Consider the following 20,808-nt stretch of genomic DNA (forward strand, 5'->3'; position numbering starts at 1 on the left):
GTAGTCCCATTTACACTGAGCTGACTTCCAAATAAAGTTGTATTTTTCTCCAAATCGTCCAGTAGTGTTCGAATTTAGAAAATGTTTGTGTGGTTTTTTTTATTTGTTTTTTTAAATATTTTTTTCCCAAACTGTATTTGGAACATATTCCTAACTACTGCAATCTTGTCATTATTACTGTAGTCTTTCCTCAGATATTACACTGGTGATGTCCCCCTTCTGATGAAGGGGCTACTGCCCCCCAACTTTAATCGCATTGTTTTGTTTTGTTTTGCTGCTTTGCATATTTATTAAAATGGATATTTAAGCACATAATTGCTCCTGGTGTGTGCTTCATGCCCAGTTGTTTTACGTTTGCAGTTCCTGTGACAGTAGCTTTACTGTAGGTAGCCCTATTCTTGCATGGTTTAACACCAGCCCCTACTACCAAGATTTTTGCTTTCAGCTTTGGGAGTAGTGTACAGCCAGCTTACCCTTTAGGTGTTTGTTTAAATGTGATATTTGTTAATGCACTTTTCATTGTTAGATTTTTTTTGACCTACATTGGTCTTATGTTGTTTTTTCTATAATACTATGGATTCCTGTAGTTTGTGTGCTATCCATGATGATGGTAGGATAGAAAAACATTCAAGGCATGAGTGACTAGAGCCCTTTCTATTTTTATGAAGGCATTAAATGTAGTTGCTAACAGTCATAACATTCTGCGTGCTAAACCTTTCTAATTTAATGTAATAATGGGCCCATTAGTGGGAACCATTATACAAATGATTGGAAAGAAAACAAATGAAATTCATGTTTAGCACTTGTTTGTGTAAATCCTTTAACGGGGTAAGAGACACCTAAAGCATTTGTAAATGATTTTATGTTTAAGTTGATTGGCAAACATTCGCTCATTCAGAGACCCCTTAGAAATGCAATTTATTAATTATCAAAGAAACAAAAGCAGCCCAACCTCTGCTTTTAGCGTGGTTAGATTATACAGTAATTGTTTTGAGGAAGCCATTTAGAATGTTACTTCCCTTGCTATGTGGGATTGCACCATTAATATAGGTGGCTCTGTTAGCGCCATTTCTTATTAAAAGAAAGTATTTGCTGTGATGTGTCAGAAGAAATGTGAGCGTTATAGTGTAAATTCCACCACATTTTGCTAAAGATTTTAGAGGTAAGCTTTCTGGGCCACTAAATTACATTATTTGGATGCCTCAAAGGCCTCAATATTTTACATGTAAACCGTTCACCAATTCCTTGTTAATTTACCCATGACAAACTGTGTATTCAAATGACCAACAGTCATTCAGGCTTCAACTTGATATTGCTAAGTGATTAGAGATCTCCCTATTTAATTATTGCTTTGAAGACCGGTGTGATTGAGCCGAGACCTAAATCCTACAAATTAACTCTTTGCATCCATCTTTGAATCTCATGTTAGCACATGTAATTGCTTTATGCAGTATATCTTGGCAAGGCTTACTACATGCAATACCAGTCTTTATTTGTCTCCTTGACTGGTATTGAATAGTCATAAACTATATCAATCCTAATGAATTTCTGCGGAAATAAATATAGGATCCGTGATGCTTTACTATTGCTGGAAAACCATGGCTTCGGAGCGCTCCGTCCCCTGGGGATGCTTAACAATTTAGCTTGCACTGCTGTTAGGTCAGGACCAGCGGCGGATTTACAAATCCGCCGTCCTTAAGCACTTGCCTGTGTCTGCCGCCTGTGCCTTCCGCCCTGCTTCCCCTTCAGAATCCAGCGTCAAATGATGCTGCGGACGTCACCAATGTGACGTCGCACGGCGTCAAGTTACCATGGTAACGCGACGTCACTTGACGGCGCAACGTCACGGTTGCCATGGCAAGACGCCATGTGGCATAATTTGTGACATCTGCTGTCATTTGATGCTCGATTTTTGTAAACTTGTTCTTTATTTGCTTTTTTTGGTAAGATCAATGGGGAATGGGGTACAGAACATAAAAAGGGAAGGATGTTACTTTTGAGTTACATAGCATTGTATCTTGTTATATAACATCGTTTAGTGGGGAGACAATTATGACACTGTAGGGACAGCCTACAAATTAACTAGTACAATAAATTAACTGAAAAAGACTGGGAGGGGGAAAAAGAAAGGACAAATCAAAACAAAACAAAAATTCATTACTTTATCAGCATGTTTCCACCTGTCGGTGTACCTTAACCGTAATACCAACAAAACATTGAGTAGGCACATGTACCTTTGTGGACTATTGAGTGCCGAATACCCTCCAGGCCCTCCTCCAAATTTTAGACCGATACGGAGCTTATCACACCAGGGTTTCCTCAGGGGAAATGTGTTTTTTTTCTTTTTTCTTTCTCCCCCCCCCCCTCCCCCCCCCCCCCATCCATCCTTAATTTCCGTGTTTTTAGGGCACTTCTATTATGTGTTTTTCAGATTTGGAGAGTTCCCTTAGATATATATCTATGTCCTATATAATTTCTCCACGGTTCCCAGACTTCTAAGTATTTCTGTACTGTGTCGTTTTGTATCCCCGTCAGTTTTTCCATAAGACAGATCCTCCATAATCTCGCTTTTACAGTGTGTATGGCCGGTTGCTGTTCCTGCTTCCAGGCTTTGGCTATTTTGGATCTGGCCACTGTATATATGTGTGTCAGTAGTTTATCGTCAATTTTTTCCATATTTTCGATTGGCCTGCATAGCAGTACCTTCCAGGGGTCTAAGGGGAAGGTATACCCAAGAATTGTCTGTGCCATGTCGTGTGTGGCCCTCCAGAGCTTTGTAACCTTTGGGCACGTCAACCACATATGTATAAAAGATCCCTGCTGGCCACACCCCAGTGTATACAGTGGAGACACGTTTCTGAAAAATTTGGACAATCGTAGTGGGGTGTAGTACCATTGGTGGAGCATTTTGTATGCATTTTCTATTATTAATACACATGTGGAGCTCTTTGCTATTCCTTCAAATATGTTATCCCACTGCTCTTGATCTAGTTCTCCCAGCTCCTCTTCCCACCTCGTCCTCAATTTGGGCTTTATCTCCAATTTCTGTTTACCTTCTGCAAGTATGCTGTATACTTTGGAGATTAGACCCTTTTTGTCCTCCCCCATGAGGCACAAATCCTCAAATGTTGTAAAGTCGCTATACGGACCTGTCCTCTGTATGTGATCCCTCAATTGAAGATACCTAAAAAGGCCGAATCAGGGAGGCCATAGTCTCTCTTTACTTCCTCAAACGTCTTAATAGCGTTGTTTGCCCATAGATCTTTTACCCTTATGATATCTGCCTTTCTCCAGTCTTTAAACGCTGTTGGTTCGGTGCCCGGGATAAAGCTAATATTGTCAAATAGTGGTGTCATCTGAGATTTGTACGTGGATAGCCCATGTTTAAGTTTCAATGAATCCCGCATGGTTAGCGAGTGTGTGATAGATTCCAGCGGCACCCTCGAAGCTGGTCTTTCTTTTTTTGTTAACCACAGTATCATTTCTATGGATGACCCAGATATCACATCGGACTCAATTTCCACCCACTTTTTCTTCTGTTTATGTGCGTGCCAGTGAACCAGCTGGCTTACATGCGCCGCTTGATAATATTGCCACAAGTGTGGCAAAGCTAGCCCTCCTGACTGTTTGGATCTATATAGTGTGGGCAGCTTTATTCTCGCTTTTTTGTTATTCCATATGAATTTTGTGATTGCTTTCTGCAGCTCATGCATGTCCCTGGCTCTGACCTGTACTGGAAGTGTGTGGAAAAGGTACAATATTCTTGGCAATAAGTTCATTTTGATAGCATTTATTCTACCCATCCACGATATATGATATCTGGACCATTCTTCTAATTCTTTTTTCAGCGTTTTTATTAGTGGTGGGTAGTTGGTCTCATATATAGTGTCGGGTGTGTTAGTCAACCATATTCCCAAGTACTTTATGGCCTGTGTCTTCCACGCGAAATCAAAGTTTATTTTTATTAGCTTTAGTTGTTCCTGAGAGAGGTTTATATTTAGGGCTTCGGATTTTTCGTTATTTATTTTAAACCCCGATAGTTTCTGGAACTCTGACAGGTTACTAAATAAGTTTGGGAGTGAGGTGAAGGGTTTTGAAATGGTTAACAATATGTCATCGGCGAACAATGCCAGTTTGTATTCTTTTTGTTTGACCCTAATCCCCCCGATATCTGCGTTCGCCCTGATTTGGTCTGCTAACGGTTCTATCGCCAATGCGAACAATAGGGGTGACAGGGGGCAGCCTTGTCTTGTGCCATTTCTTATGTGGATTTTCTCGGTCTGCATATTAATATAGGATACTTTAGCTGCGGGTTCTCCATATAGTGATGTAACAGCATTCATAAATTTGCCTTTTACCCCAAATGCTCGAAGTGTCTCAAACATATATCCCCAATCAATGCGATCAAAAGCCTTTTCGGCGTCTAAAGATAGTAGCATTGATGGCGTTTTATTGTGTTTGGCTATCTGGATTAAGTCAATTGTTCTTCGTGTATTATCCACGGCCTGACGACCTCGTATGAATCCTGCCTGATCTGCGTCTATCAGTTGCGGAAGATACTTATTCAGTCTTGTGGCTAATATTTTGGAAAATATTTTGAGATCGTTATTGATCAAGGATATCGGTCTGTAACTTTTGCATTGGGTGGGGTCTTTTCCCTCTTTATGTATTAGTATTATTTTTGATTCCAGCATCGTTTGAGGAAACTGCTCTCCCTCAAGAGTTTTATTAAATATTTTTAGTAATTGGGGGACTAATATGTGAGCTAATTTTTTATAGTAAATATTGGATAGACCATCTGGTCCCGGGGCCTTGGAGTTCTTCAACCCCTTTATTGTTTCTAATACCTCTGTCGACGTAATTGGCTGGGATAGTGTTGTTATATCCTGTACTGTGAGTTTTAGGCAAATTCATTTTTCTGAGAATTTCTCTCTGTTTTTTCTTGGTGGTGTTCTCTTTATCTACTTTATTTCCATTGTATAGCTCTTTGTAATATGTGGTGAATTCATTCGCTATTGTCTGTGGGTTTGTTGTACACACCCCATCTTTTCTTCTAATGCTATGTACACTGGCGACACACTTTATCGCAGTGCGGCCAGATCCGCAAGCCGGGAGATTTCCCGGCTTGCTAGTGGCCGCCCCTCATGACGCGCGGTCACGCGTCTTCGGGAGCCTGCGCCCCCTGCACGCGCGTCCAGGGCTCCCCGAGGGAGCCCTGGTGTCCCGCGATCTGCGGGACGGCGGCAGGGGGTTCCGGGGGACCCGGCGGACCCGGCAGCGGGAGGGAGAGCGCCCCGATCGGAGGGCGCTCTTCCGCTGCTTCGGCGCGCGCCCGTCACACTCGGGCGCGCGCCAGGCTACTGCTGCGGCACAGAACGGGCAAATGCTCGAATAAACTGTGCCGCAGCAGTATTCTAGATTGCATTCTATCCTTCCTCAATCTTGTGGCCAGCATTGTGTCAGCCTTATTGGCCTTCTCGTAGAATTTTTGTCTTGTCCATGCTATGGCTTTTTCAGCTTTATCAGTAAGTAGTAAATTTAATTTCCCTCTGAGGTACCGCAAATCAGTCTCCATGGCTATACTGTGATTTATTTTATGTGCCTCTTCTAGGATCTTTATCTTTTCTTGCAGGCTTGCAGTTTGTTTCTGTCTCTCCCTCTTTCTATGCAACGCGACACTGATAAGCTTTCCTCTCACCACGGCCTTATGGGCCTCCCATAGGATATAGGGGAGTTCACGCTACCTTTGTTTATTTGGAAGTAGTTGGTGGCCTCTTTACTGATCTCCGCTATGACTTCTGGCATCTTTAGTAGAGACTCGTTTAGTCTCCATGTCCCTTTACTTGGTTTCTTGTGTATGTCGTCAATGTGCACTTCAACTGGGCCATGATCTGACCAGGTAATAGGGTGTATTGTGGCCTTGGTAATTTTTGGGATCAGTAAGGAATCTACAAATATGTAGTCAATCCTTGTGTATACTTTGTGGGGAGCTGAATAGAAAGAGAAGTCCCTTTTCTGCGGATTCATCTCCTTCCATGCATCCCTTAAATCAAACTCTTTAAGTCCCTCTCTTAGCGTTTTTCTCTCCCCCTTTCTGGCAGGGGAGGTTGTGCCCAGCAGTCGAAACAATTTAGTGAAAAATATTCTCTTATTTTCATTTGGTGCGTACACATTAACTAGGGTGATTTGTGTATCTTCTATGCTCCCCGTGATTATTAGGTATCGTCCTTCTGGGTCCCTTCTTACCCTGTCTACTTTAAATGGAGAGTTCCTTGCCAAGAGTATGGCCACCCCTCTTTTCTTTTCGTCCTTTGCCGAAGCTGTGATATATCTGGGGGTATAATTTGTCCCAATACGTGGGGGTGGAGCCAGCAGTGAAGTGCGTTTCTTGTAGGAATATTATGTCCCCTGATAGTCTTTTATATTCTGACATGGCTAGCTTCCTTTTTACCACATTGTTCAGTCCCTTGGTGTTATGTGATATTAGTGTTAGTGTCATTTGTATTTACCTGGGTGTGAGGTCTTCTTCTCTAGTGGATTCGTTTTCTGGATTCCCTTGAGTGTCGGCCTGGAGGGTATCCCCGCACCTCGTACAGTAATGAAAACATTCAAACATGTAAACATCAAAAATAAAACAACATATATAGGATAATCCAGGTGACTAACATAGCCTGGATTTGTGTGTTCACTGGACGTGAACGAACTTTCTCTGCGATTGCGCAGTAGCGCTAATCCCACACCCATAACCTTGGGTGTGTACGGACCGTACTGCGGTCCCAGGCGGCGGGCCCGCTCAACAAATCAACTTTTTTTTTATTTTTATTTTTTAACATTTAACATTTCTATCCCTTTTTGTTTATTTTACTTAATATAGTAGACCTTCCTTGCCAAATGTGTAACTTTATACCATTGTGACCAGCTTTATATAGAACAAGCATGATTCAACAGCCGGAGTCATACATTGACCCTTTCTTGTCTACAACCCCCCTCCCCCCCCCCCCCCCCCATACATTTTTTCTTTTTCATTTTTTTTTATTTTTTGCTTAGCTACATGTATTCTGCGTACTACCTTACGGATTACCCGCTCAACCATGAGGGGGGGGGGGGAATGATGCTGGCCCCTTGTTATTTCTTATCTGGATCTATATAACACATCTCAGTCTATCATTTAGGCATAGTTCCTTATATCGGGATTTACGGGTCTTCTCCACTTTAGCAGGTTTTGCATAGACCTAAAATTTAAGATTTCTGGGGTTCCTTTGGATTTCTTCTATGTGGAGTGGCTCCTCTGCCCACTTCTTTCCATACGGGTCTGACGGGAGGCGGTCTGTGTTCTTCGCTGGACATGGAGTCTGGTGGTTTCAATCCCAGTCTTTCTAGGAAGTCCACTCCCCTCCTCTGGATCCCTCATGTAGGCTTGCGTTCCATTCCTGGTGGCGATAAGGCGGAATGGGAACCCCCACTTGTATCGAATTTCGTTGTCTCTCAGGACTTTTGTGATATGTCTCAGAGCCATCCTCTTCAACAGCGTTGATGGGGCTAGGTCGTTGTACACGTCTATCGTCACATCTCCCCATTTCAGCCCTCCTTTTTCCCGTGCCAGGTTAAAAATCGCTTCTTTAGTTTTAAAGTAGTGCATCCTCACCACTAGATCTCGAGCTCTATCTCCGGCTTGTGGTCGTGGTCTGAGCGCTCTATGCACCCTGTCCAGGATCAGTAATGCTGGGGGCGTTTCCAGGAGAAGGGTCTGTAGCCATTCAGTTGTTGCTCTCTCCAGATCTGTGACCGTCTCTGGAATGTTTTTGAACCTGAGGTTGTTCCTTCTTGCCCTGTTTTCTTGATCCTCCTGTTTTTCCTCCACGGCAGCCATTCTGGCTCTTAGGGCCAGGATCTCCGTATCCATAGTGGTCTGGTTGTTAATGGTTTCATCCACTTTATGTTCCAGCGTATCTGTGCGCTCTCCTATAGAGCTGACCTTTGTTCTGAGGTCTTTGAGAGCGCTTTGGAGCTCTTGGTGGAGTAAGGTTTTTAGGCTTGCATATAAGTTCTCAATGTCTTTTTTGGTTGATGTTTGTTCACATACCTCAGGTTCATGTTCAGTGTCTGACTGAGTGGGAGATGGCGCTCTGCTGTCTGACCTGCCCGCTTTACTTTTCTCTTTTGTCTTGAAGAAGTCTTGCGGAGTTGTTTTTTTCGGAGCCATTCTGGGGCGTACTATATCCAACGCCTCCAATCTATGCGTTTCCTACTTCTTTTGTTTTGTTAGATGCTTTGGTATGCCCGCGCCTCATGGAGCCCGCTTCAGGCGGCCATTGTGGACTGCGCCACGTGCGCACCCCCGAGGAACATATTAGTGTTAGTTACTCTTATTTTGGTAGTTCTCACTTATGTAGGGTGCTCAGGGACGTACCCCACCAACTATAGGCGTGCAGGTGGGATTTAGTTATTAGCTTTGGTTTCTTTATCTGTCGATTTTTGTGATGTTGTTAAATTGCCCGGCCGGCTCGTGTGTAAGCTCTGACTATGACTGCAAATTTTCTTTATTTTTTAATCGTAGGTGGCCATGCATTGGGGAGCTCCAACATCAGGGGATGCGTTTCTGCACAGTGGCTGTATGATTCAAACAGCAGTTTAGTGAGGCAAGGTGATCTCTCCCCCTCCGCCCCCAGTTGCAGCACTCGGCTCCTCTAATCTGCCTCTCTTGATTTCAGGGAACCAATTTGTTGTTGCAGGCAGTGTAGTGTCTTGTAAACCAGCTTTTGCAAGTGATTTTACAGTCTCTACAGTCCCTTGGCTTGGTTAGGCTGCTTTTTGTTTTTTTTTTTCTGTATATTTATTTATTTATTGGCCTGTGGGGAGCTGTTTCTTTAAATCAGCCCTGCGGTAGCCATTTTGGATTTGGCCGACACACAGGCTGGAACGCAGGGAGCCCGGCGGCTCCAGTCCCTGCCGCAGCTCTGCCCAGACTTCACCTCGGAGGCACAGGAAGGCGGAGGGATGCGCTGGGGGCGCTGGTATGCAGGGGTTAGACCGGCACGGCCCACAGCTCACCCCAGAGCGGCCGCTGGCCCGGAGGAGATAGATCCGGTACTCTGCCCCCTCTCCTTTACTGAGCGGCCATTTTTGGCAGCCAGCAGCCGCATCAGAGCCCCGCACCACCTCGGCAAGCACCGCCGATAGCCCCAATCCCCCCCCTCCCACAGCGTAGTGGGGTGAACAGATGAAGGGAGGAACAGAGAGCCGCTCTCCGGCCGGAGGCAGGTATGCCTGGAGCTCCGCTCACCCTCCGCTACAGGGCAGTGTCGGCCATTTTAGATGTTACCCAGCCGCTCCTAAGCCTCGTGCTGCCTCAAGCTGAAAGTTTATGGGCTACTCTCCCAATTCTCCCTCCTGCGAGTTTGCCCTTATGATAGTTCTTGCTCTCTGCGGGCAGGGGAAGCCAGGGGAGAGCTTGATACCGGGCCACGATCCTTGAGGGAGCTCTGCTCTGGGGCTGGAGCTGCTGCTCTGCCCAGTAGGCCTCAGTACACCAGGTTATTCTTGAAATGTCCAATTAATGTCGTATGTATGTATTTATGGCCTCGAAATAATCAGCGCTTCGTGGGCTATTCGGATTTGAACAAGATTAATTAGTTTGGTGTAATATGAGCCAGTATGGATATAGATGTTTGATCACTCTTTGTGGAGCTACAGCATCACACAGCCATCTTGTTTCGGCTCCAAGCCACGCCCCCTGATGCTCGATTTTAAAGGAGAAGCTGGGCGGCAGAACGGAGGCGGCCGGCACAGGTAAGTAAGTCCTTCCCATTAGGTCCAATAGGCCAGTGAGCGCGGCAAATGGAGGCGGACATTTTTGCCACCCCCAAATTTTGACGCCTTAGGTCTGAGCCTAATGGGAAATCTCACACTGTCCAGGGCCGACTGTAGGTCAGTCACAGGGCATGCTCTCCACCTCTCTTCTGGGATCTAGTTTTGCTTGTGGGAAGCAGAAGCGCGGCTGAAAGACTCGACCAACACTAGAATAAATGGTAGTGCTGAAGCAGTGCAGGCTCAATCGTTGAGGGTCACCAAGGGACCGATCCACCTGTGGATCAAGAACAGAAGGGCAGCATATAAGATGACGGGTAACAAAGAGAAGGGACAGAGATGTCAATGTATCCCATTTCTGATACTGATACACACCATATTGTCATGACGACAAAGGCATCTGTACATCTTTGTAAATAGTATATAGGATAGACATAAAGTCCACGTATCGGTGCAACAGATTACAATCCACAGGTAGATAATTACATCAATAATCTTCTTTGAATCCCTTGGTAGTGAGCAATAAGCATCAATCTTGAAAATATATTATGTAATTGCTCTTAGAGTATATAGAGCATCAGCAGTATACAAGATAGTAATCACCTGTAGCTCATATAATAGTAGTCGCCCAGGTAGGCTAATAAAAGTGGGATTTATGGGGTACTAGGGGGACATAACAACCCAAAGGTACAAGTCTACCCCTATTCGCCACCACACTTAAATAGGACTACTTAGAACAAACAGGGTATCTGGTATAAAGATATAATGGAAGTCCATTGATAACTCACTGTTAAAGTGGAAGCTCAACGGAGCCTATATCCAATAGATGCAGGTTGTAGAGTACTCCTTGACAAAGGGCCACGGCCCGAAACACGTCAGAGTGCACCTCTCTGTTCCTTTTTGTTATGTCTCCAGTCACTCAATAAATTAGATTTTTTATCTACGGTGTGTCGTTTCTACCTGCAACCCTCCCTGCCTGCAGTGCTCCACTTATTCCTCCTACGGGGTTGCTTTTTCTTGCCATCTTTGTAAATATGTATTTTGAGTTGTCATAAATGAAAGCACTTGGAATTTTTTCAATGTGATTCTACTTCAAAAGGTCTTCCATGACTATAATTCAATAATTTAGGAGAAAATTCCTTTGCAGACTTTTCAGGGATAAATTAAATCTACCTAAACATTTGTGATGAACTTTTAAAAGAAATTAAATGAATTGGAAACTGAATTATTTCCGTGTAGTCTGAAAATACGAACATCACAGCATTAATTATCCTTCTATTTCCCCTGGTTTAATGGCTGTTACTGTGCTACTTTTACAGACTGTTTCAATCTTGGAGCACCGGCTGACATTAACAGAGGATAAGCTGAAAGAATGTCTTGAAAATCAACAGAAAATTACCTTACCAATTTTACAAGCAGAATAAAATGTAACGTTTGTGTATAGAACTTCACAGAAGCTTCCAGTCTGACCTGAAACCCTCAAAATAACCTGCACATTATTTTTTTACTCTTATAACTTACTACATAGAGAATTTTAAATTAATTATATTACTGACTGTGTGTGTGTGTTATTGTTTCTATATATATATATATATATTGTTTCTATTCTGTTTAATTTAATAAAAACCATAATTAAATAATTGTTCTTCATTGTGATTCAGCTCATTGCTTTACTAATTGCCAAATTATTTTTCAAGCCGTTTTGAATATTGAGGTGCCAAAAAGCCATCATTCCAGATACTAGTAGTATCACGTATTGTCACGGTATCTTATGACAGGGTATAATAATACACCAAATAACTGGGTTGAACTCAACATGACTTAGATATAATAAAGTGAATTTACACCGCAGATAGTACAAATAACAGACAAGAGGATAACACTTACTTAGGGTTTTGGAATGAAGAAGTAATCAGGAAACTCGATTAGCAATTCAACAGCAATCAGGCATCAATCAGTGGGTAAAATAAAGACAAAGGATATAGATTGACACCAGTTTATATATAATTTCAGTCCTACATCTATCATTGAGTGCAGGCTATTGGAGAACAATTACCTGCACCCAATCTCTAACGTGGGAACATTGATAACCCATGCCCCCCAGCTAGTTGGCACATGCGTACTTTGGGCCCTGGGGGTCTCATTTCTTTAACCCCACACAAAAGTCAGGGCGCCGACCTGTCTACCAGATGGGGGATCTGGTCAGGAAACTCTTTGTTTATAGGTGTGAGTTATAGCACTTAAAGACAACTCAAGCCCTGCATTTCTCCACCCTAATGTATACAGCTAGGGTGGCTGAGCCTTTGATCAGGGGGTCTGTTGTAGACAATGGGTCGCCCCCCTGAGCATTTACATTCCACAGATGGCAGAAATCTTCGCGGGCTTTTATCCCCGCTTTGAAATCCAATACAGTTTTTAATATTACGACATATTAAAATCCGTTCTGTTGGGTCGAGCGGGCTGAAACCGGCCAGTCCCTCATGCCGGGAGTGACTCTCCATGGTGGCCAAGTTTCAGCTCGCTGCGACCTTTCAGACCGGAGATACACAAATGCAGTTTAAACTCTTTTTACTTTAACACAGGATTCTTCGCTTTAAAAATGAATCTCTGCTTTTCACTCTTTTTTTCCATTGAAATCAACGGGTTCCACCGCCATAGCCTTTCAATGGAGGAACTTCGCCGTTGACGTCTATGGGGAAAATCACCAATCTTTACAGTTGCCCACACTCCGTCTGGTTGGTCGGAGAGGGCTGGGAATGGCCATGCAGTAATGCCGGAACAGTGACTACATGTGACCCAAATCCCAGCCTTCTGGTCCTCCCAGAACCGGAGATACAGGCTTACACATTATATGGTTTCGGACTTAGCCGTTTTTTGTCGCGCTGTTTCTTTTGCCGTCAATGGCGCGACCCGCTTGGCGAGCGTGACCCTTTCTGGGGGTCCTGGATTCTCGGAACCGGTGGTGGTCGAGTGTGGGGAGGCCTAGGAGCTAGGGGCAAAAAGAATTTTATTTCTAGGTGCCCTAGAACCTAAGGTTCCCACACCAATCGTCGTTGAACTTGAACTCAGTGATAAAGGCTCTTTTCAAAGACATTGTATCCGCTTTTGCGGTCTGCGGTTTGGATGGCTGCCAACCCGTTCCTGGAGGTAGGCGTCGAGGAATCCCCATTGAAGTCAATAGGCCCATTGACTTACAATGGGAAACCGCCGCTCTACTCGGACGCCACCTGCTGGTCTTTGCTGGAAACAGGTCCAAAACTGCTGGGTTCGCCATTGGAATGAATGGAGCTGCAACGGCGACCTATGGAACACTGAAAAATGGAGCCTGAAAAGGCGGGAACATGGAACAAAGGGCTTTAATCACTTCCTAACTATTAACCCTTCTCCTCCCGCACGGATCCCAGTGTGTGCGTGGTGCAGACACTGAAATGGTGACAATGCATGATCACAGGGGGAATACACATTGGAAGGTTGTAGCAAGGTAAAAACCACATTCCTGGACCGCAGTCCAGTTAACCCCTTGCCTCCCTGGTGAGGTCAGGGGTGGCCATATGGGGTGCAACCCCTTTAATACCGGGCAATCCCCCTCTCCCTCTACAGCTATTATAAGGATTAGTAGTTCCAACTACTTAATGTTTAGCTGTGGATTAGTCTCAGAAAGATAATTTTACTTCAAATGCAACAAGAATTAAGATCACCCTATAATGTGTTTGGGATTTAGATAATGTCAAGCGAAAGAACAGGGGTTCCCAACTTGTGATACAAGGCCCTGCCAAGTAGCAGTGCATAGTTATGACTTCCAATCGTAAATTTACCGTGTGAGAAAGGGGGATTACTAGCAAACGCAGACATTATTCACACTAAAGGTATTTTTTGCGTTCTATTGTAATAATCGAAAACTAAGGATAATGGAAATAGAACGAATTGTGTCAACTGTCCCAAATTTGTATGGAATGTTCCAACACAAACCTTTTGCTGTAGGAATGAGTCCCAGATTTGTCTTTTTAGTTTAATGAAGTTCTTGTTTGAACTGAGGTTTTATAGAGGAAAATTTGAAAAGAGAGGAGGGAACAGGGGAAGCAAGTCATCCTGTGAATACGTTACAATGAGGTTATAAAGTGATGACACCCATGCAGGGTTATTGATGTATTATTCAACAAAAGACATAAAGGCCTAGGGCTACATCCAAATTGACAAAATATATAGTTAAATACTTATCTGTTTATCTTCTCAGAAGCAAGGGTTATTTAGTTAAATTCTTTGGCCAAAGTATTTTAAAGCTACAACCACATCACGGTGTGGCCCATCTGTAGGTCCTAACACTGCTGCATCTGCAAACAACTCTCATAATCTCGCTAATAGAGGTAGAGCTGTCTTTAATTTTATATATAAAATGTTTTAACAGGAAGTAATACTTGAAAACGAGAGGTAATTCAACGTATGTCCTGGGCACAGAGTTATGATAACAATACATGCTTACATTAAATGAACAGAGGTTATACAGTCAATTCAGAGACATTTCAGGGACATTTAGAGTTGGAAAATTGGGTACAGGAGATAAAAGGGCTGGTGAGTTTCAGATTGAAATAAAGCAGTTTTAACATTACCAAACATCAGCAAACAGCTCTGTCACGGTAACTTGTGATAGGATATAATATACACAAATAACTGGGTTGAATTAAACACGACTTAGATATAATAAAGATAGTTTATTCCTTAGGTGAACACACAAGATAATACAAATAACAGACAAGGTATAACACTTAGGGGTTGGGTAATGAAGCAATCAGGTATAGGATTGGCAATTCATACAGCAATCAGGCATCAAGTAGTTGGTAAAATCGAAGACTCTGAGCATAGGGCTGACACTGGTTTATATGTGATTTCAGTCCTATACACTCATTGAGTGCAAGTCATTGGAGGACAATTATCTGCAGCCAATCTCTCCTTGCCAGCTAACAGGGGAACATTGATAGATCATGCCCCCCAGCTAGTTGGCACATGCGTACTTCTGGCCCTTGGGGTCTCATTTCTTTAGCCCCACACAAGTCCGGGCGCCTACATGTCTACCAGACCTGAATTTGGTCAGGAAATCCTTTGTCTGTGTGAATTACGGCACTTACAGACCACTCAAGCCATGCGTTTCTCCACCCTAATGTATATAGCCAGAGTGGCTGAGCCTTTGATCAGGGGGTCTGTTGTAGACAATGGGTCGCCCCCCTGAGCATTTACATTAAACAGAGCCATTAACTTTCACGGGCTTTTATCCCCACTTTGAAACACAGTACATTTTTCAATATCTATATATATTAAAATAATCCTTTCGGCTGGGCCGAGCGGGCCAAGTTTTGGCTTGCTGCGACCCACCGGACCGGAGATACAAAATTACAGTTTAAAAACCCTTTCGGAACATGAGGCTTTTTTCCGCCATGCAAGTCAATGGCAGAAACCCAAACTTTGCAATTACCCTGACTCTGTTCTGTTGCTCCGAGAGGGTCGGTATTTACCATGCAATCCTGCCGGAACTAGGACTACATGGTGGCCGAATCTCAGCCCTCCAGGTTGAATAGAACCGGAGTTATGGGTTCTGGGTTTCTGCTCATTCTGACTTAGCCGTTTTTACTCGCGGCTCTTCCCTTCGCCATTAGAGTCAATGGCGCGACCCTCGTGGCGAGCGCGACCCTTTACGGGCCCGGTGGTGGTCGAGTGTGGGGGTTCGTAGGGTCTAGGGGCAAAATAATTTTATCCCTGGGTGCCCTAGAACTTAAGTTTCCCACGCCAATTGTACGTGAACTTGACCTAGTGTGATCAAAGCTCTTTTTTTACATATTGTATCCGCGTCTGCGGTTTGGACGGCTGCCAACCCGTTCCTGGAGGTCGGCGTTGAGGAATCCCCATTGAAATGAATGGCCCAATTAATTTACAATGGGGAACCGCCGCTCCTCTCGGGCCCCACCTGCAGGTCTTCTACTGAAACGGGCCCACATCGCCGGAGCTGCAATGGCGACCTATGGAGAGCTGCAAAATGGAGCCTGTAAAGGCGGGAAAATGGAACACAGGGCTATAATCACTTCCTAACTATTAACCCTTCTCTTCCCGAACGGATGCCAGTGTGAGTGTTGGTGCAGACACTGGAATGGGGGAAATACATTGTTACATGGGGAATACACATTTGGGTGCTGAAGCAGGGTAAAAACATATTACTGGACCGCAGTCCAGTTAACCCCTTGCCTCCCCAGTGAGGTCAGGGGACAGCCATATGGGGTGCAATCCCTTTAATACCGGGCCAATCCCCCTCTCCCTCTACAAGTTCACACTCTTTGACTGCGCCAAAGTCTGTCTGCCTTAAGGGCGAAGCAGATGTAGAGTGAAGGGGTTCAGATTAAATGCAGCTGTGGTTTCAAAGTCTTTTGTTCTCCAGGGTCATTAATATTTCATAGGGTGGGGCTGACGAAACAATTTGCAGTAAGCAAACACAGTTATTTTAAAAGTTGGTTCTGTGCAGAGGGGCGCAGCTCTTGGGAAACCCTTTCAGGCATCCTGCCTTTGGGGCGACGCAGATGTAGACTAGTCATTCAACGGTGCTTGACAAGAACTGCAATTAAAAAGGTGAGCTGGCAAACTTGAAAACTGGGAGGAGGGGTCACAAACACACAGCCCCTGTAAGCTCAGAACCCAAATCCACCATATCATATATATGTGTGTAAAAAAGAGTGCCAATAGGATTGCGACCTCGTGTATAGAACAAAAGACAAAAAGGCTATGTCTAACTTGACAAATTATATAGTTTGAATCCTTATCTGTTTCTCTTCTAATAAGCAAGGGTCATTTAGTTCAATTATTTGGCCAATTTCAGTTGATTAAACAACATGGAGGGTTGTGACACCTCCACCCTGTTTTTAAGATCACCCATCTCACCTTTTTAATTGCAGTTCTTGCCAAGCACCTGTGAATGACCAGTCTATTGAGACAACTCTCCCTTCATTAGAAAGGTTATGAGAGCATTTTTCAGGTGCAGCAGTGTTAGGACCTACAGAATGGACCTACTGTGATGTGGTTGTAGGCTTAAAATACTTTGGACAAAGAATTGAACTAAATGACCCTTACTTATGAGTCTCAGATTCTTGGGTGCTCGGTATAATTCACAAAGGATGTTTTCTGACATTCAACACGTTACCTAGAAGAAGCAGTTCATAACATCCTGAATCACAAGAAACAAGTAGCTTTAACAAAAAGTATAAAATATTTTTAGAATGACAAAGAAATCACGCCGGTCCCCTTACATCAAGGGTTGCAATGGTTTTATTCTGTAATGTTTCTAGTTCGAAAAAAGAAAGGAACATTCAGATCGGTTTTATATCTCAAAGATCAACAGATTTCTCGAGGTAAGAAAGTTCAAGATGGAATCACTGCGTACGATCATTACGACTGTAAACCAAGGTGATTGGAGGATTTCAGTAGACCTCAAGGATGCCTACAGTATTTTCACATCCTGATAGCCAGCAGTCTTTAAAGATATCGAAGATTCACCATCTGGCAGTATCATCTGTTCACAGCACTCCCATTTGATCTTGCAACATCACCAATAACCTTCACAAAAGTCTTTGTGACTTTGGTTGCAGAGCTAAGTAAAGAAGGTATTCAGATATTCCACAATTTCAACAATGTCTTTATTAAAGACTAAAAGCAGGCATCATCTTCTACACCTTGCAAGAATACTGCAATTCTTAGAACACCCCAGATCGTTACTGAATAGGTCACCTTGTTCCATTACAAAATCTAAGGTTCTTATGTGTTTAATTCACCACGTTACGAGGATCTGTCATCCTGACCCATGACAAAAGAGAGATCCTGATATACAGGATAAAGGCCATCAGAAACAACTATTGGCAATGGGCTCTCCAGTGTTTGAAACTAATAGGCATTCTGTCCTCTACCATTCAGATAGTCAAATGGGGAAAATAGCACATGAGATTGTTCCAAAGAAATTGTATTCATCAATGGGACATCATAGGAGATAATTTGCCTTTTACAATATGTAAGCATTTCACTGATTTATGGTGGGAACAAGAGGAGCATTTAAAACAAGGTTCCTTGCAAGACCAAGATTGGGTCCTGCTCTCTAAAGACTCAAGTGAAACAGGCTGGAGTGCTCAACTCGATTTTCCGCTGGCCAAAGGAAAATGGACAATAATAAATCAGGACACTCCAGACAATATATTAGAGATAAGAGCAGTGGTACAAGCAATGATCTCATAAATAAAAGGAAGAAGTTTAAAAATACAATCAAACTTTCTGAGAGCGTTATCATACATAAGAAAACAAGAGGGAACAAGAAGTCTGGTCTTATTAAGAGGTCTTTCCTATCTTCTCCTGGGAAGAGGAACAATTTGAAAACCTGACAGCAATATATATTCCAGGAAAGCTAAATCTGGAAGCCAATTTCCTATGTCGAAGAAACAAGGATCATTCCCCTGGTGTCACTTATCAGACAGCTTCTATCGTACAAAATGGATTGAATAAAAATACATTTAGTGTCTTCAGCCAAGAACATAAAAATGAAAACATTCTGCTCAAAAACACATCATCCAGGCACTTCTTGCACAGACACTATTTCAGCTAGAAGTTCCATCTAGGCTACGTGTTTCCTCCAGTGCCCCTAATACCAAATGGTATGGTGTACAAAGCAAAAATAGTAGCTATTGTCCCATTTTGGCCCTGCAGAGCATGGTTCACTCTGCTCATCAGTATACTACAGGAAAAGGGGAAAAATATGTATAATTAATTGAAAAAAGGAGAATATGAAAAATATATAATAAATAGATTATTATTTTTTTATAATTTTTCATATTTATATTCTCCTTTTTTTTCAATTAATTATAGATATTTTTCCCCTTTTTCCTTTTCACCTTTTCTTGTCGCTTTCTCTTCTTTTTCTTTCCCCTTTCCCTTTACCCTCTATTTCTTTTTTCCTTTCTCCCTTTTTTTAGGACGTCATTAGCATTTATATTGTGGTATATGATTACTTTGTATCTATTTTTTCTTGTTTTTATTAACATCTGATTGCTTTTATAGGTTTCTGTTTGTATTCTTGGCTATTTTGGATGATATAAGGTTAATGTATTTTTGTTTTATTATTTTGTTTTAATAAAGTTTTTTGTTTTTCTTGTTTTTAACCAATCAAGCTCACGCACCCACTCAGTGGGGGCGTGTATACCTGATGCAGTAGTGTGTGACGTCAGAGCTCCCAGAAACCCCACATTCCATGTCCCTACCCTACCTATTAAAGCTTTATTTGCTTTGAATCTCTGCCAGACAAATGGGGAGACAGATCTGTGATCAGGGATATGGGGGGCGGGTCCTGGCGTCTGACTTCACTTGAGCGGTAATCATTTAAATATGGCGGTTTTAACTCACAATATTACACCATGATGAAACGCTATGCCCGAAACGTTTTGTGTTATGCTGCCTCTAGAGGTTATTTTTGTATGATCCAATAAATTTGACTATTTTTCTTATGAGTGAGCCCCCTCTGGATGTTTTTACCTGGATGGTGCTCCGTTTTTCATCCATTCCTATTGCTGTTCCACTCTATGGATGCACATCACTGGACCTCCACAGGATTTATTGGATATCCACAAATTGTGAGTTTTTCTATTATGCTTCCACTTATGCTATAGTGGATGGGAGATTTCCTTTGTGTTAGTATTTGCTGGATGTGTATGCCGACCGGATACACTAGACGTTAGTCTCCATTTACCTATTACTCACAGGAAGCTGTCCTAAGTCTATATATCTTAAATCATTTGCTGGTAGGATGTGTGTTTGTTAGCACCAGATCAACATTTACTGTGGTCAACCATGGGACTTGTGTGGACCTGATTTAGGTGATGTTACAAAACTGGGAGTACATATTTTTTTTTTAAATGATTATTCCTGTTTATTTAGCATTTTCAAGACCTTTGCACAACATAATCAAATCAACATATATCAGATTTTACAGAACAAAGAATAGGGGTTAAATAATAGTGGGGGGAAGTGGCGGGTTGTAATATAAATACAGTATATACATTGCTATTATTAAACTGTACACCTTTTTAAAGAGAGAGAGATTTTTTTTTAATATTGTGGTTTATGTGTTGGGACATCAACAGATATACACATACATTAACCTAAAACCTTATTTGTTTATTGAAATGTGTGAACCAGGGCTCCCAGATATCCACAAATCTATTGGTGGAATCATGGAGATAGGCTGATAATCTCTCAAGATACGCAATATCCCACATCTTTTTGCAGGCACATTGGAAAGGAGGTTGAGTTTTACGTTTCCAGAAGCGGGCTATGGAGCATCTTGCCGCATTAAAGATATGGGTGATTCAGATTGTTTGAGTTGGGAATTGGTGCCCCCAAAATAGCAAAAAGGGGGTCTCTGAGAATACGAAGGCCAGATACTTCTGCCAATCTAAGGATTTTATCCAATAGGGGTTTCATTTTAAGACATTCCCATTAAATATGTAGGATGGAGCCCGAGCCGGGTTGCCACATTCCCTCAAACACAGGGGAGACGTTCGGAAAGATTGAATTTAATTTGACAGAAGTATAATAGCAACAATATAGAATCTTCTATATGTTTTCTTTAATGACCATTCAAGTGGAAGTTTTACCTGCTGCCTCCCAAATGTCTTGCCAAGTTTCTATGGGGGTGCCAAGGTTTCTTTCCCATGCCAACATATGTTTGTCTATTCTAGGGTCCTCTGGGATGTTGTATATTGCATGGTACAATATGGAGGTGACTCCCTTGGTTAAAGATTGGGAGTTACACCAAGATTCAAATTGAGTCATCTTTAGCAGCACTTTCTTTTGGTACTTAGATTGAATGAGATGCTTAAGTTGCAAATACCTAAAGAGTACAATTTTTTAAAGAACATTTATATATTGACACTCTAATTCCTCATTTTATAACCTAGTATACATACATCCATATACAAGAATTAAACA

The 20,808-nt window shown here is 42.6% G+C and overlaps 1 protein-coding gene across 5 annotated transcripts in view; it reads left to right on the top strand.

Annotated features, from left to right (window-relative positions):
* POC1B (POC1 centriolar protein B) overlaps window positions 1–11,448 on the top strand; it is a 99,841-nt gene extending 88,393 nt beyond the window's left edge. For all 5 annotated transcript variants that reach the window (XM_075600456.1, XM_075600459.1, XM_075600457.1 and 2 more), the window contains one exon: window positions 11,127–11,448. In XM_075600456.1, coding sequence (XP_075456571.1) covers window positions 11,127–11,231 — 105 coding nt within the window. In that variant the 3' untranslated portion in view covers window positions 11,232–11,448. The remainder of the gene's footprint in view (window positions 1–11,126) is intronic.
* Window positions 11,449–20,808: the final 9,360 nt, after the last annotated feature.

Source organism: Ascaphus truei, chromosome 5, assembly GCF_040206685.1.
Source record: "Ascaphus truei isolate aAscTru1 chromosome 5, aAscTru1.hap1, whole genome shotgun sequence".
Taxonomy (NCBI): Eukaryota; Metazoa; Chordata; class Amphibia; order Anura; family Ascaphidae; genus Ascaphus; species Ascaphus truei.